This window comes from Falco rusticolus, chromosome 4 (assembly GCF_015220075.1).
Source record: "Falco rusticolus isolate bFalRus1 chromosome 4, bFalRus1.pri, whole genome shotgun sequence".
NCBI classification, from domain to species: domain Eukaryota; kingdom Metazoa; phylum Chordata; class Aves; order Falconiformes; family Falconidae; genus Falco; species Falco rusticolus.
The window spans coordinates 48,405,326-48,421,285 of NC_051190.1; the positions used below are offsets into that span (position 1 = coordinate 48,405,326).

General features: G+C 51.1%; 1 protein-coding gene across 1 annotated transcript; it reads right to left on the minus strand.

Moving 5' to 3' along the window:
* Positions 1 to 4,146: 4,146 nt before the first annotated feature.
* FUT3 (fucosyltransferase 3 (Lewis blood group)) lies at positions 4,147 to 8,794 on the minus strand. The gene has a single exon (XM_037386951.1). The coding sequence runs from the start codon at positions 8,040 to 8,042 to the stop codon at positions 6,699 to 6,701; it is 1,344 nt and encodes a 447-aa protein (XP_037242848.1). The 5' UTR covers positions 8,043 to 8,794; the 3' UTR covers positions 4,147 to 6,698.
* Between the last annotated feature and the right edge of the window lie 7,166 nt (positions 8,795 to 15,960).

Consider the following 15,960-nt stretch of genomic DNA (forward strand, 5'->3'; position numbering starts at 1 on the left):
TTCAAAGCTGTGGAAAATGGAAACGGTGGGACCAGCGCTGCCGCCACACACGCCAGTCCCACCTCAGCTCCTTCTCCCTGCTACTGGTTTCCAGTAGCTCCATAGAGGACTGAAGCCAGAGGCAACCTGCTGTTTAAGCCCCATTTTAGCAGACATTAGTTAATCCCATTTAAGGGACATTGAGCCTCTTAGATGTACATTGCCCCCTTTTAACATGTGCTACCCCACAGTTAACACACGTTATTTCCAGTTAACAGGTTACCCCCGCCCTCATTTAACACTCATTAACCCCACTGAGCACACATTACTCCCAATTAGCACATATTGCCCCATCTTAAAACACATCACCCCTGCATTTTACCTGCATTATGGCATTTACCATGCAGAGCATCAGTGGCCCTGGTGCAGGGAAGTGCCTGCATCCCTGCCCTTTAGAAGCACTATCCCCCACACCTGTCTGTCCAGAAAAAAATAACTTTTTTTCACTGAAAAATGGTCTGAATCTGTCCGGTGCCAGTGGTGAGAGTGGGCACAAGCTCCTGCATTTCTTTACAAAACACCCCATTTTGAGCAAAGCCAGTGAGCCGCCCCACTGCTCTGCCAGGCTTGGCACCAGGCAGTGGGGAACAACTTGGGGGGGGGGGGGGGGGGCGGGGGAAGCTAAAATGCTTTTGAACCGCAAAGGTTTATAGCATTTTTTTGGGGAATGGAAAAAAAGGTCTGTTTATATTCCCTCCTCTTGCCACCCTGAGGCCTGACAGCTATGGACGGCTCGTGGCCGAGTCAAACATTCACCCTCGGAGCTCCACTTTGTAAATATTTTATGAAGCATCTTTTGAGACTCATAAATCTTCGCATGTGCGCACGCGTGCGTGCATGTGTGTACGTGTGCGCGCACACTCCAGAGCTAAGAAAAGCTGCAATCCTGCTGCCAGCCTGTCCAAAAAAAAAAAAAAAAGGAAAGAAAGAAAGAAAAAAAAAAAGACAAACTGAAGTTTTAATGACCAAATTGGAGAGGGCTGCTTGGAAAATCTGACTCTTCTAAGAGTGAAAAAAAAAAAAAAGAAAGAAAGAAAACAACGGTTGCAGGCAACAGTGTGAAGCCAGGACGTGCTGCTGGGCTGGGACTGGGGCTGATTTTGGGTGCAATTTCTTGGAGATGAGGTGCATGTTGCCAACTAAGAGGGAGATTTTCACTAGCTGGTGTTTGTTTTAAAGCCCCAGCTTCAAAACCCCAGTTCTCAAATGACGTTTTGTGTTCATTTGTTAATTTTTAAATGGAAAAAGTATCAGGCAGGCAATGGGATGCTGAGAGTGCTCAACCCCACCACTCTGAGCTTCTCAAAATTACCTTCCAGTAAGAAAAACCGTGGGAAAACAAACCCAGCCGACTTCAAACTGGAAAACATGAAATAAAAGTGAAGACAAGAGTGTGGAGACTGCAAGCCTTAAAAAAACACAACCTAAACCCATATATACGGTGATTTCTCTCCCAGTATCTCTGGTAGTACTAACTGAAAATGTGAAGCTCGGGAACAATTTTTGTTGCTTGTGCAGCTGCTGATGGGGCTTTGCTGCCAGGGAAGGAGGGAGCTCGGTGGTGCTGGATGGCCGTGGAGAAAACAGTCTTTGTAGTTCCATGTTCTCCCTCCCAGCCTGACTGGACAAAACAAGGAGCAGGTTTCCAAAGCACAGGGGGTATCTGCCCGTAGGCTCAGCAAAGCTGGAAATAATTGAGTTTACAGGGCTGGTTTAGGCACCTTCATGCACCCAGAAAGACGAACCCAGTGGTGATGGAACTCTGGATCTTGTAAGGCTCCAGCTGCTGTTTTCAGGATTTTGGCATATCTGAGCTTTTTCTCTTCCCTTCCCCAAATGCAAAGCTCTGCTGAGCCGGGCTTGGGGAGGATTTGGGTTTCTCCCAAGCTCTGCCTCTCCTTTTGGCTCGCCTCCAGCCCTGGGGTCTCTGCAGGGCAGAAGTCAGACACTGCTCCAAAAGCTCTCTGTTTCCAGCATTAGTATCTCCCTGGTTTCCCATGTGGAGCAGCCTCTGTCTCATCTCTTGTCTTCAAGAAGCTCTCCCCTCCTCTGCTTTTTGGACCATCTCTGCCCAAAAGGCTCAGCCGGGAACCTTTCAGCCTGCCTCCTACCACCTTTGGGTAAAAAGATTAGAGGTTTGGGGGCAAATGGGGGGGGTTCACCTTTTCTCTGCAAGGGACTGAAGCAGCCCCTCATGCTGGTATCTCTAACTGGGTGTGGAGGGGGAAACCCACCTCAGCAAGGAGACTGCAAACCCCAGCACCGGTGCTTTGGGAAAAGCTGGTCTGTGACTTCTCAGCGCGGTCTCCCAGCCCCGGGGCCCCCGTGGTGCAGCCATCCAGATGTTTCCCTTGATGAAGCCCCCCCTTCCAGAGTTTCCCAAGTGCGGTGTCAGCTTTCCCATCCCCTAACGAACTCAGCCTGTGCGTGGCTCCACGTCGCCCACAGGCACCCCCTCCCCAGGCCACGGCAGCACCCAGCCACCACTTAGAGGAGGGGAAGATTTAACACAATATTTTTGTCCTGCTGACCCCGCGTTCCCTCCTCAAGGACAACGGCTCAAGTCTGGCTGGGTGCAAGCTCCTGACACCCCACGTTCTGCTCAGCCCGGAACGCTTCAGCAGAACTAAAATTTGTATTTTGGTCACCCTCTCAAAGGCTGCAGCACAATTTGGGGGATGAGGGGGAGGTCAACATTTGTAAGTCTGCCCCCCTGAATATTTATTTTGCCTTGGCTCCTGCACCCTCGAAGGCTGGCTAACCTCAGGGTCAGAAAGACCCTGATGCTCCCCCCAAGGCTCATCCAGGTCCCCAAATAGCCCTTGGACCCAGGAGAGGGATGAGGCTGATGAGCCTGGCTGGCCTTGACCTGCCAAAATAACCCCAGGCTCAAGGGCAAGAGGAGGGGGCCCATCACCCTGGCGCTGCCATTCCCCAGTTAAAAGAGTCCAAAAATCTACAGGACTCATCTCTTTTTAATAGGTGTTAAATGTCTCCAGGTCTTGGAAGCAAAGGGAATTGGGCTTGGGAGGCTGGCAAGAGAAAACAGCACAATGGTGCCGATCGGTGTTTCCTCGCTCCCTGAGTGCTTTGTCCCCAAAGTGTAGCATTTCCAGAAAATGCCACCAGTGCCAGCTCTGCTGGGCCCACCTGCATGGCACAGCATCCCAGCTCGGGGCGGTGGGGCCGGCTCTGACCGTGCTTCATGCCTTCCTCATGTGGGCTTTGGAAAGGCTTCTTGTCCCCCCAGTTTTTTTGCAACTTGGGCATGTCCTAGGCCAATGAGGCAGGGGGGGAACATTTTACCACTGAAAGGTTCTTAGTGAAGTTTCCTTCTGGGAATTTGTCCTGTCACTCTTTGAACTGGTGCAAACCTCCAGCTGCTCACGGTGCAGCGTTCTCTCCTCTCCCTGAGCTCCTCTGCAAACCTAAAGCTTCATACTGCCCATCTGGGTGGGCTCCCCAGACTTCTGCTACTGCCTGATGTTTCCTGCTGGATGGAAATAGCGACCACTGGACAGACCGAGGCAGCTGTAAGTGTAACCTGCAGCCATTCACAGCTGGGCAGAAGGAAAGCATGTAGAGCAGCAAAAGCTCTGGCTGCGCCCAGCCACATCTCCTTCCTTGCTTGGCTGCAGCAGCAGCGTTGCTCCTGGATAACAAAAGGTTCAGTCATCTCAGGAGTAACTTCTCTCTCCTTGATATCTAACCTAGTGCCTTCCTCAGAAACGAGAGATTTTCTTTCTTACCTATGAGGCTGAAGTTAAGAGCATGAGGTACACGAACTGCACTGCACATGTATATACATTACACATGCTCTCATACTCAAAAAGGCATGCAAAAGAGCCAAACTAATTAAACCTTCTTAATGACATTGCTGCGTTGTAATTTGCCACTCAATCAGTTTTGATAACATGCTGTCGATAATACTTACTTGTTGCTAGTGTGCATATTATGGAGAATTTCAGACACCCCGGGGTGTGTTTCCCTCCAGAGGACCATGGGCAATCTTGAGGCCACATCAAATGACAGGTCCAGGGGCTACACAAAAACAGATTGGGGGGGGGCTGGGGGGGGGGGGGGGCGGGGCGGGGTCGTGGGGTTGGACCGAAGTTCCTGTTCACAGGCATTTGCTTCCCCAGTGTGAGCCTGCAGGTGGCTCAAAGGAACGACATCCAAGGTGGAACTGAATTGCCTGTTTACCAAGATGTTTATTTAATGCACATGGTGTTCTCCATAAACATCATCACCACGTCTCCAGCGGGACCAAACCTGGGCTCCCTGCCCAGGCACAGCCACTTGCTGTGCACCTGGTGAATGCCACCTTGTGTACTTGGAATGCTGTTGGCCAAGGGAGCCGCACATCCACAGTCACCCACTGCTGCAAGACACATCTAAACCCCCTGGAGACAGCGGCCCTGCCCCAACACACCCTGCATTGCCACCTCCAGGAACTCCCCTTCCCTGCAGTACAGCCCTTCAAAACAGGCTAAAGAAAAATATTTCAGGTGAACTGAACGTGTTCATGGGGCTTTACGCTGTGGTTTCTTCCTGGGAAGGCTTTTTATGATACTGGCTAAAGCCAGGAGCGAGCTCCTCATGGCTGTGTTCATGCGTGCAGCATGGGTTGTCTCTAGCAGCTCCTGGAAATTTGAAACACCCTTTCCAAGCAGCTGGACCTTGTGCCCTGACATGTGGTACTCCATTGCTGCTCAGTTTAATTAACCACTCTGTTTTGGAATCGTTTTTGTTGGCAACACCAGCAAAAGGCAGCTCTGGAGGCCAATGCTCAAAGCTGAAGTTTTCCCAATGGAAGTCTTGAGGTGGAAGGATTTAGCCCAGGGACAGGCATCATCTTCCCAGGAGCAGCAAAACAATTCCATCTCAACTCCCCAGTGCCGCCCATTCATAGCAAGAGAATGTTTGCAGCACTCACCTGCAGAATATTATTTACCCCTTACCCACATCCATATCAGCTCAATCAGTAACATTAAGGTCTTCAGTTTCTCCAGCTGCTCTGAACTGAACTGGCTCTGGAGACAGGAAGAGCACCAGGATGAGATCCCAGGAGCTACATGCTAAAGGAGGAGAGATGTGTCTGTCTGCAGGCGGACACAGCAGAGGCAGAAGCGTGGACAATTATTTGGCAATAAAACTCGATGCCTCACCAACCTACTGCTCTTGGAAGCAGCCAGCAAGCACATGGCTAAGGCAGGCATGGCATGGTTTTCTACCTGAATTTCCAAAGGGGTTTGCTAAGGTCCAGCAAAGGCTCTTCAAGAAACTAAGCACTCTCAGGAAGGTCTCATCCAGACAGGTACTTTCAGGAGGACAGGAAAAAGATGGGAGGGATAAAGGTTCAGATTTCAGAGTGAAGGATTTGTTCTTAGGCTTGTGCTGATCAATGTGTTCAACAATCTGCAAAGCAGAGAAAAAACAAAGGTTGCTAATGAAAATAAAGGACTCACAATCCAAAGACAAGGTCTTGCTGATGGTCCTTCTACAGAATGACTGCGGGAGGAAATGCAGAAGGAATTCTTTGGAAATGTTTGCTAAACGCTGATGACGGAGAAAACAATTGCATCTCTGTATGCATTGCTGGACTCTGAGCTGATTTTCTTCATGGAAACGTCCTGGGGTCAGGACAGACCTTTGAAAGCTCAGCTCAGGGATCAGTAGCAGTCAGGAAAACAAACTGAATGTCCAGTGGCATCGGCAGGGAGCCTGGAAAGGCAGAGCTGTGTCCACTGACTCCCTGCAATAGGGCTCCCGACCTGGGAAGGAAACAATTGCTGGTGATAGGGCTTGAACAGCAGCGGGAATCCCAGTAAAGGCCAGTTATTCTCTGTTTTCCAAACACATGGTCCAGAGGCATCAGCCAATGTCAGAATTTGCGGTTTGAGGCACAGGGGAGGAGGTGGCTGGTCCTGAGCATCTCCTTGCCACAGGGTGCTGCAGGCACTAAAACATACGCTTCTTTCAGGGGCGTCCTTGGCACCCCACACCTTACCTGCACCAGCCTGCTGCTGTCAGACCCCCTCCTCAAACCCGTACGGACTTGCTAATCTGTCAAAAAAACAGCTTTGTAAAATAAATTGAGTTGCTTTCTACCCGTTTAGCATCCTGATGCAGCACCCCAAAGGCAGTCAGGGAGAGCCCGAGGCAGAGCAAGGGCAGGACTGGGGCTGCGGGGCTGGGAGAAAGAAGCACGGCCAGTTCCTCCTGCAGCAGCAGGCAGCCTCGTGGGGTGGTTACCCCTTCAAGCCGCCGCTCTGCACAGTACACAGTCCTTGAAACAGGTTTATGATAGGTATTGCTATTTCACCTCCCCCTCTCGGCCACTTGCTTAGGCTCTCCAGCCTGTGGAGCTGATCCAGGATTGTTTGCTGAGACTGAAAGTGAACTTCTCCAAAGACCAAGGTGTAGCCAGCATAACAATTTGTTCAGGTAACTAATAGATCAGCAAAAAAAACAGTGTACTGCTCTATCTGGCAGTCTATTCTCCAGTAAGACAAAGACGTACAACCACCTAAGAGCTTCTTTGTCCTTGTTCAGTTCAAAGCTCCTCTTGTCCCTCCATTTCCATCAAGTTCAATCACCCTGTGAAATTGCAGCCCACAAAAAGATTGCAGTGGAGCAGAGAGCTGAGCAAACAGCAGTTACACAAACCACTCAGACAAACTGGGCACAACCTGGTACCTGGCCTCTGTAGTCTGCAAGAAGTGACAAGCTCTGCAGACGTGCAGAGCCCAGCCTGCCCCCGCCACAGGTTTCAACCACTTGCGCCACTGGAAGTAGCGCCGGTATCTCTTGGCATCCCTGCTCAGCTCCCACAGGTACCGTGCCAGGTCCCCAGCGCTGGCGAAGTCATCAACATGGATGAAGGAGTCAGGGGGCAAGAAGCGCTCATAGTTTTCTCGAGGAGGCCCCAGCACAACAGGGACGGTGCCAGATGACAAGGCATTCCTCCAGAGCTTCTCGGTGATGTAGTCTTCATGCTGTGAGTTCTCAAAAGCCAGGTAGAAGTTGTACTGGGACACGGTGGGAAGGAGCTTGTCCCAGGGCAGGGGCAAGTGATGCTGCCCATAGACATCCACAGCGATGTGTTTCTTCAACTCCTGGTAGTACTTCACCCGGTGGGAGCCTGCTCTCCAGTTGCTGACTACCCAGGCCACCAGCTTGGTTTTGGGTGGGATGTTGAGGGGTTGGGGCTGGCCAAGGAGCTGCAGCTCCCCATAAGGGGTGAATATGTCCGAGTCTCTCCGGTAAGACATGGTCAGGTTGAAGAGGTTGTCCATGGCGCCTAAGTTTGGAGAGTGACTTGGGGACTCCAGGTTGAACCAGATCCAACGCTGGGATGGGACTCTGGGGAGCTGGGCCAGCCCCTCCGCGTCCCCGCACACATCCCTGTGGTGCATAATCACCACATCTGCCTTTTGGGACCAGCTGTGGTTGACAGTGAAGTGGCAGTCCGGGGTGCCGTAGAGCTGTGAGCAGTTTATGAAGTTAAAGCGGTACCCAAAGGGCCACTTCCACAGCAGGATGGTCAGCCTGTGCTCCCCCTTCCGTGGGGTGCTGGTGTTTCCAGCACGGGCCAGTTGTGCAGTGGGACTGGGGCTGTAATGCTCTAGCTCCAAAGTCCTGAACTGATGAAGAAAAACCAAGACACAGGAGCTGAAGATGAAGCTGAAGAGGAGGAAGATGAAGGGTTTCCTGCAGGAGATCATTGTTCCATCTGCAAGCTCCATGAACGGATCTGCAAACACCACAGACAGGACAATGAGCGCCGGGCACACAGGGGTCCTGGCAGGGAGGTGGCTCTCGCACACCGATGGCAGCGAGATACGCGCAGGGGCTCGGGGACGGTGTGCAGATCTGCAGTCCTTGTACCTCCAGCCAACCCCTGCAGCAAGGGCGGCCTGCAGTGCGCTGTGCAGGCACTTACACAGACGCTCACCCACAGGGCACAGCTGCCCTTCCACAGCGCCCAGGCGTCCCCCCATCACCGCCCACAGCCTGTCCCCACCAGGCCACGCGTCCCCCTGCCCACCGCAGGCTCCTCAGGCCTCGGGGTGCAGGACGGGCCGAAGCGCCAGCAGCACCCAGGGACAGCTGCCCGCCCACCGCCCCTCCAGAAATCCTGCCACCTTCCCAGCAGCCTTTGGGCCCAAAAGCCACTCCCCCCCTTCTGGTCATGTGCTCTGTTGTGATTGGCTGGCAGAGGCAGCCACGCCTTCTGGTTTACCCAGACACGGAAGGCCTTTCCTCGACCTACCTGGGGCTGCCATTTTGGTTTGACCCCCATTTTAGGATGTGGCGCCACCACTGCATGGAGGGCGGTGGCCCACTTTTTCAGACAGCATTCTGCTCTGTGATTGGCTAACAGCCACCTCCTGACACCATCATACCCACGTGACCTCAGGCAGCCCTGTGATTGGCCGGCAGGACTGGCTGCGGGTGTGGCCTGAAGTACATCAGAAAAGGACCGCCATGTCCTCCCCTGCGGCAGGCCACCAGTTTTGACAGTGCCATTGCCCTACGTGCTCCCAGGCACTCCTGTGATTGGCTGCCTGCTTCCTTGGGACTAAGAAACAGCCCTGTGATTGGCTGCCTGCCTTCTTTGGGCCAGGAAATGCTCCTGTATAAAAATATAAACATTTATATACTGTATGTAGTATATAAATGGATATTTTGTACTTCTATACAATATGTCAAAGTATTTGTAAAGGATGTACAAATACACATAATTTTTTAAAAATTTCGCTACAGATACACTGTTTTATATATTCTTCTATATAAATATATACACATCTATACATATATATTTATAAAGCTATAGATACAAAAAATATATAGCCACAAAAACACAGACACAAAATGGCCAGGCTGGGGTCCCCCACTTCACCACGTCTGGGTGGGCAGAAACTTCAGCAGGGCAGATGGGTACTAAAAAAGGGGGTGGCATGGAGAAGTCAGAGCATGCCCAGGAGCAACAGACCCCTCCAAAGAAGCCACCAAGGGGTCCCCAAGCAGGAACCCTGTGCATCAATGAGCCCCTGCCCCCGAGCCCAGCCCAGCAGGGGGGCAGAGCACCGGGGCTGAGCCTTTGGGCTTTTCATGGGGCTGCAAGAGACAGGCAGAGCTGTCTGCAAACGTGAAGAACCAGAACAACACGTCAACTTCAGAAGAACATCTGTGTGGGCACAACAAGGAAAAGACCCCAAGGGGATCCCCAAAAAGATGACACAAAGTAGAAGAACAGGCCAATGGCCCCATGAATCACAAACTGAGTTTTGATGTCAGTGTCACACAGAAGGGTCAGGTGGGGTCTTACAGCTACCTGTAAGACCTTGTTTTGGGGGGATCTTACAGCTACTTGTAAGACCTTGTTTGGGGGCATCTTACAGCTACCTGTAAGACCACGGTGGAGTGCAGGCAGGTGCCACATGGGTTTCTTTGTCTTTCAGTTGATGATCTCATTGAACATTTCAAAACAGCTTATCTGTACTAATAAATGGCCTTGTTTGTCACTGTGTCTTTTGCTTCAGTGTCCTGTGAACAGCAGCCACATTCTCCTCAGCACAGCTAGCACCCGTATGACCACCCCCCCTCCAGCTTCTGATGGTCTCTGTCACAGCACCACCACCAGTGTTTTTATCACCAGCATCCTCTGTACTGGGTGATAGTCATGGTCTTTCAGGTCTGCAACACCCCATAACTTCTACAGACCCACTCTCTATGGTCTCTGCGCGTGTGGGGCTGCTGCCTGTGTCCCAAAGCTCAGGTCTCGCTGCTTTTGCAGTAATCAGGGCTGTCTAACCAGACAGTCTTCATTGCATGCCAACATTGACCTAAGGATAAGGAAACCCATATGGCACCTGCCTGCACTCCACCGTGGTCTTACAGGTAGCTGTAAGATCCCCCAAAACAACATCATTTCCAGCAAAAGCTGGTGGGTGCAGAACCTGTCACCTCTTACCTTGTATCTCAGCAGTACCTACACCAGCAACAGACATGATAAGAAAACAGAGAGGGAAGCAATGCCTCCCTGAAATCAGATGTGAAACCAGATGGCTGCAGACACCTGTCCCTCCTGTACTCAGTGCCTCTCTCTCGCAGCCCAAGTTGAGTTCCTCCCCCCATAACTATTAAAAAAAGCAAAGGACTGTTGCAGCTCACCTCTGGGCTTGGTCCTCGTGAAAAAGTGTGCCGTGAAGGTGGGCACCGAAGTGGATGACACAACCAGGAAAAGAGGAGAAAAAAGATGAGTGCAGATTCAGGGAGGGATCAGCAGCACATTCCAGGTGTTCCTCGGCGCCTTAAGCTGCGTATGCCAGTCGCTACCACCAGAAACACGTCAACCGATAATAAAAGCTGTAATAAAGCCAGGATGGATTCCTCTGACAAATTAAGGAATTGTCAAATAATGCTTGTGGTTAAAGCATACCTTACTGTTAAAAACACCTCTGCACATGCACTGGTCTGCTTCTTTTGCTGGTCTCCACCCGCAGGATTTGCTGGTGATGTGCTTTCTTCTCCACCTTCTGTCGCAGGAGGACAGCTCTCTTTGGGAAGGATGGGCGAAGCTAGCCTGGAGAGGAGGTGTAGGAATCGGGTCTGCAAGCCCCACTGCCAGCTAATGGCGTACATGGCACAGCCGCCTCCATCCCCACGCCAGGCTACATCTCCTTGTCAGCTTTCCAGGATCTCAGACCGGTGACTTCAGCAATCACCATGCCCTTCAGGGCAGAGGAGCGCTTGGGCAAGACTGGGGGATCCCTCCTGTGTCCAGCGCTGCAGACCATGCTCTGGAACGACTCCAGCCCAGGTGAATAGGCATTGTACACCACGGTCTGTAGACTTGGAGAGGTTGTTTGTTTGCCATGGCCAGAATGAATTGATCTTGCCTCAAGCTTGGCTGCACTTGGCTGGGGTATAAAAAGCCATTATGTGTTATTATCCGGCTTAAATATATTCAGTTGTAAATACAGGTTGTCGGTCTGGAATTAAATTCACAGAGTTTTCACGCAGGTTTGGGGTCTTTTGGGTGGGCAAGAGAAATGCAAATGGACAATAAGGTGTGGAAGATTTTACATTTCCAGACCTTGTAGCAGCAGGAGTGTGTTTCCTGGGGCAGAGCTAGGGGGTCACCTGAAGTGTGTCCACATACCTCCTGCAGACCTGGGAACACTCCAGCACAGGTGAGAGCAAAAAATACACCATGGCATGAGGGATGGGGGCCATAACTCATGGTGTTCTCACCCTGGATGAACCAGGCAGCCTGAGGTCTCACAGCTCCTCACCCGCGCCTGAGAAGGTACCAGCCACTATACTGCTCTGTCTAGAAAATCTTGAGAAACCATGACTTCTTACCCTTTCCCCCATGGCGTAGGCTACACCTATACCAGTAACTTAAACAACACAAGGGCACAGGTTCTGCATTTAAGTCACCTAAAGGCTGAAATTTGGAATGGCCCAGCTTTGGCATGATCCAGCTAGTGCTGTGCCAGCTGTGACCCAGGTGTGGTTTGGGAGTCACCAGGGCAAGCAACCATTCCCTACAGGTGGACTGCATGTGACCACTCCTTGGTAGCAAAAAGATTCCTCTAGCGTGAACATGGTCCAGCCACGCTGGGCTCAGCCCAGCCTCAGGAGAATAGACTCATCCTACAAGGGTAGAGGCAGCCATGAAGTTCAGGTGTTAGCTGGCTTTCTTGCTGAGGGTCCGTGAGCTCTGCAACCAGCAGCACAAATGAAGACACTGCATGCCCAGATGTCCCCAGCTGCAATTTTTTACTCAAGGCTGTAGAGGAGGAAGAAGATTTGAGTTTCCCAGCACCACGGGAAGCTCTCAGTGGAATGATCCTGGAGCACCAGGTAAAAGGCTTCAGGCAGATGGAAAATTCAAGACCTTTGTACCCCTGAAAACCAGGACTGAAAGGAACTTAAGCTCAGCAGGAGTAATTAATGTAAATGAAACAAATGAGGAAGTGTGGGGAAGCCATGGAAAACAGTCACAAAGCTGTGGATTGAGAATTGTTCCGAGTGGCACATGTGACATCCAGAAGGTGAAGGGAGACTGTATCACAGGCAGAACAAAGAGGCTGTTCAGGTAATAGACTTGGCAGGACCAAACCTGGTTGACATGAAGAGTTATTGTTATAAGATGAATAGTCTCAGTAATCCCTACATCTGAAGACAAATAATGCTGTGTTTTGGAGAAGCTTCCTGGTTACTGCCCTTGCTGACCCAGCAAGTGGCGGCGGAGCTTCGGATGCTGAGCTCTCACCCAGCTGAGCACAGGGAAATGCAAGGGCTGAGCTCCCCGTGCCAATGGGGCAAGCGTCGCTCACCCAGGGATGCCGGCAGGTGGACAGCTGAGACCACCTACCTCCCAAGAGGTCACCAAATGCAGATAGTCCACAACGATGGATTTGCAAACACACTGGATTCATCTCCGTTACTAAATAAATGGGCCTGAGGCTGGGTTTTGTCCCTGAGGCCAAGTGACCCAGCTTGACTCCCATCCCCGCTGCTTCCTGGTCAACTGCAGCTGCATCCAGGCTTTTTGCTGGGAATGGTCTCTGCCTTGGGCTCTCCTTGGACCATGTCTAGGTGCTGTTTGAAGGGCGCTGTTTGGCACGGGCTAAAATTGTGCCAAGGTTTGTGCAGTACAGATGATAATGGGATGGTGTTTGGACCTGTACCCTGGCTCCCCGCAGTTTCCCGTTGCATATGCAGCATGTGAGGAAAATGCATAGTCCAGGGCTAGAGCTGAGGGGTGAGTTCTTGGAAACATTTATCTAACCAGATACCTTGTCCCAAGAAAAGCCACAGACTCCAAGGGGACAGGGCACATGTCTCTCAGCCCCACCAGCAATATATCTCTGATTAGTATCAAGGCATTTTATGTTTGCATTAAAATTAACTGGGAAAAGGTCTCTATGTACCTCCAATTCCTTCGAAAAACTTCTGCGGAGTCTACAAGGGAACAGCACTACATTTCCCTGCTCCAATTGCTTTGGGCAGACTGCAAAGAGTAAGAGCAGGGCAAAGCAGTGGGAGGAATCAAGAATTCCTTTGTGAAGACTTACCAGGATGCTCTGCCCAGAGCGCTCACAGCTGCGGTCTCCAACAGCTCCCTGCTCATCTCTTGCAGAACATTTTGTTGAGGCTTTCCAGGAACAAAGATGTTTTGGGAGATGACCATCAATAGGCAAATACCAGCATGGACCCAGTGGTAAACATGCAGCTGAGCTTCAGTGGGTAGGATGGGTCGGTCTTGTCCAAACATGACAGCTGTTGATGCCTCGTTACCCTCAGCCTTTTTGTCTGCACAGACATGAAAGGTGTCAATAACAGCTCTCACCCTGCCAAATTTCTTATGGGGTTTCCCTCCTTAAGGGAGGAGGATCAGGGTGGTAGGAAGGGCCCAAGCCCCAAATGTGCAACAGGTCTAAGATGCCGAGCATGTTGTTTGTACCTCTTTGTATAACCACACACCCTGGTTGGCATCCAGCACTGGCATCTCTGATCTTCTAGGCTAACCCATCTCATGGCACAGCCCAGTAAGAGCAGAGCAGAAGATACAGTCACCAAGAACAAATTCAGCAATGCCTGATCCAGAGCCCTTCAGTGTCAGCAGGGAGACTGGGATGGGAGCGTGGGGTTGGCGACCAGCCCTGAACACCAACAGTCCCCCAGACCCTGCACCCCCTGAGCCATCTGCCTCCCTGGGTGGGCCAAACCTCATTTCCACTGTCACTCCCCGGACTGCCCCATGGTTTTGGTCTATCTATAGTGTATCACCAGTCCTGTACGTTCGCTGGGACCGCAGCTCCTCCCAGAGGGCAATGCTACCTTTTGGCATGGGTCTGACTCCTTGGGGGATCCCAGGCCAGGCAGCTCCACTGCTGCTCCCCACCAGCTCCAGCCTCCAGGATAACGGCAGGGAGTGGTGCAGGAAGGTTGTCAGCTGTTTGTAGTCTCAAGAATGTGATATTTCCTTCCAGAGGTTAAAAAAAAAACAACAAAAAACAAACAACCAGCAATTACTTGTGCTGCACCCAGAGCTGAACCACGCCAGGAAGATGCCAGTGCTAATGTCCCCACTTGCCCTGGCCACATTCACACACAGCACTGAAGGGCTACAGCATTCTTCTGGGGAGGAATCAAGTTATTTGGGAATCAGAGATGCTATGTGTCTCCAGCATGCCCAAGTGTATCTGTAAATTCAGCAAAAAAACGTGTTCCCTGTGACAATTTATGCTGCCTTCCCTGATTCAGTAGCAGCCCAACACATGGTGTGCTGCTCCCCCCGAGCTGTCCTCGTCCTGCCCATTCCTTGAAACCATCAAGTGTCTTTCCCAGGTCAAGAGCCAAGATCCTACATTTCTCAGCATTTAGTAATCAGCATGTGATGGCGTCAGGGTAGGATTTCAGCAACTGCAGACAGTTAACACCACCTCCGAAATCCATCTCGGTACAAACAGTCCGCACAGACAGACCTGGACACTTAAGCAGTGAAAAAGCCACACAAGAACGTAGGAACATCCCTGGTGGGTGAGGGAGGGCCCGATTTTGAACAGCGATCACTCCTAGCACACTTGCGATCTGAGTGCTGCCAACAGGGAGCTTTCTGGTTTAAAAATATTTCTTCCATCTCACATGAACCCGTCCCATGCCGGGCTTGGAGAGAGGAGAGGAAAGAGGGAGCAACCATAATCTTGGCTCCAGGAATCCGCTTTGATCGGCCTCGCAGAACTAGGTAGTGAGGTCAACTTCCCCCCGCCCTTGAAGACTTTTCCAGCCTGTGCCTGGATATCCCTGATGGCTTTTGAACTAAGTGACAACTGCTGTGAGATTTGTTAAGGTTCATGGAGCCCCAACAGCTGCTCCAGCACCACTCTCCTCCGTCCACACCCAGCATCTCCAAAGTGCCCAGGATCTACATGCTGAACGCTACCACCAATCTGCTGACTGCAGGTCAGCCAGCAGCCCACTGCCACAGCTTCACTGCTTCCAACAAGCTTCTTTATTCCTATGCTTCCATCTCAATTCCCAGCCAACCTGGAATCCCAGCATCGTATGAGGATACGGACTCGAATAAAAGGGTGCTACGAACTTCCATCCACAGCTGCATAGCAGCCTGGGAGCAGAGGGTTCTTGCCGAAGATGTTATGAATAAAATAAAAAACATGAGCAAATTTGGAATCCCACTGCCTCACTCTTTAATTTGGCTCTGGTTTGCTGTTTGCCACATTTCCTAAAGAAATGCAGTCTGCAACAGTATTGCAGTTTGATATTTTGCTTACCCAGCATCCACATACCTGTGCTCCCCTGTGTCCCTGTGCCTGCCTTCCCAGGGTGTCACCACCTCTCCTCCCATGTAAAAAGTCCTGCAGGAATCTCACTACTGCTATATCTTCACTTTCATCTTCACTTCTTCCCTGCCTTTTTTTTTTTTTTTCATCCAACACAGAGGCTCTCCAACACAGTTTCCTCTGGAGAAAACAAGATTTGACCACCTCTGTGTTCAAAGCTATGCTCAACATCTGGGGAAGGCTCAGGGGAGCTCACAAGACAACAGCTATTTCATAGGTTTATACTTTTTAAGACCAGGAAAGACCATTTCATCCTCCAGCTGGGCCTGGAAGGACATCATCCTCACAGGGACCAGCTGGCTGAAACACACCCTCCCAGGAGGTATCAAGGTAGATTTGGGAGCTTTTGTCCGGCTTTAAAATTCAGCAGGTGAGGATCTAAGCTCTTTTTTTTTTTTTTTTTTTTTTCCTCTCTGAAAACCTTCTGCACCCACTGCTCTCATCCCACAACATTAAGAACGTGCTATACCACCCAGCCACGAGTGTGGATGGCAAAACAGAGCATGTCAGGGCATTTTGGAGGCAGCTCCAATGCTAC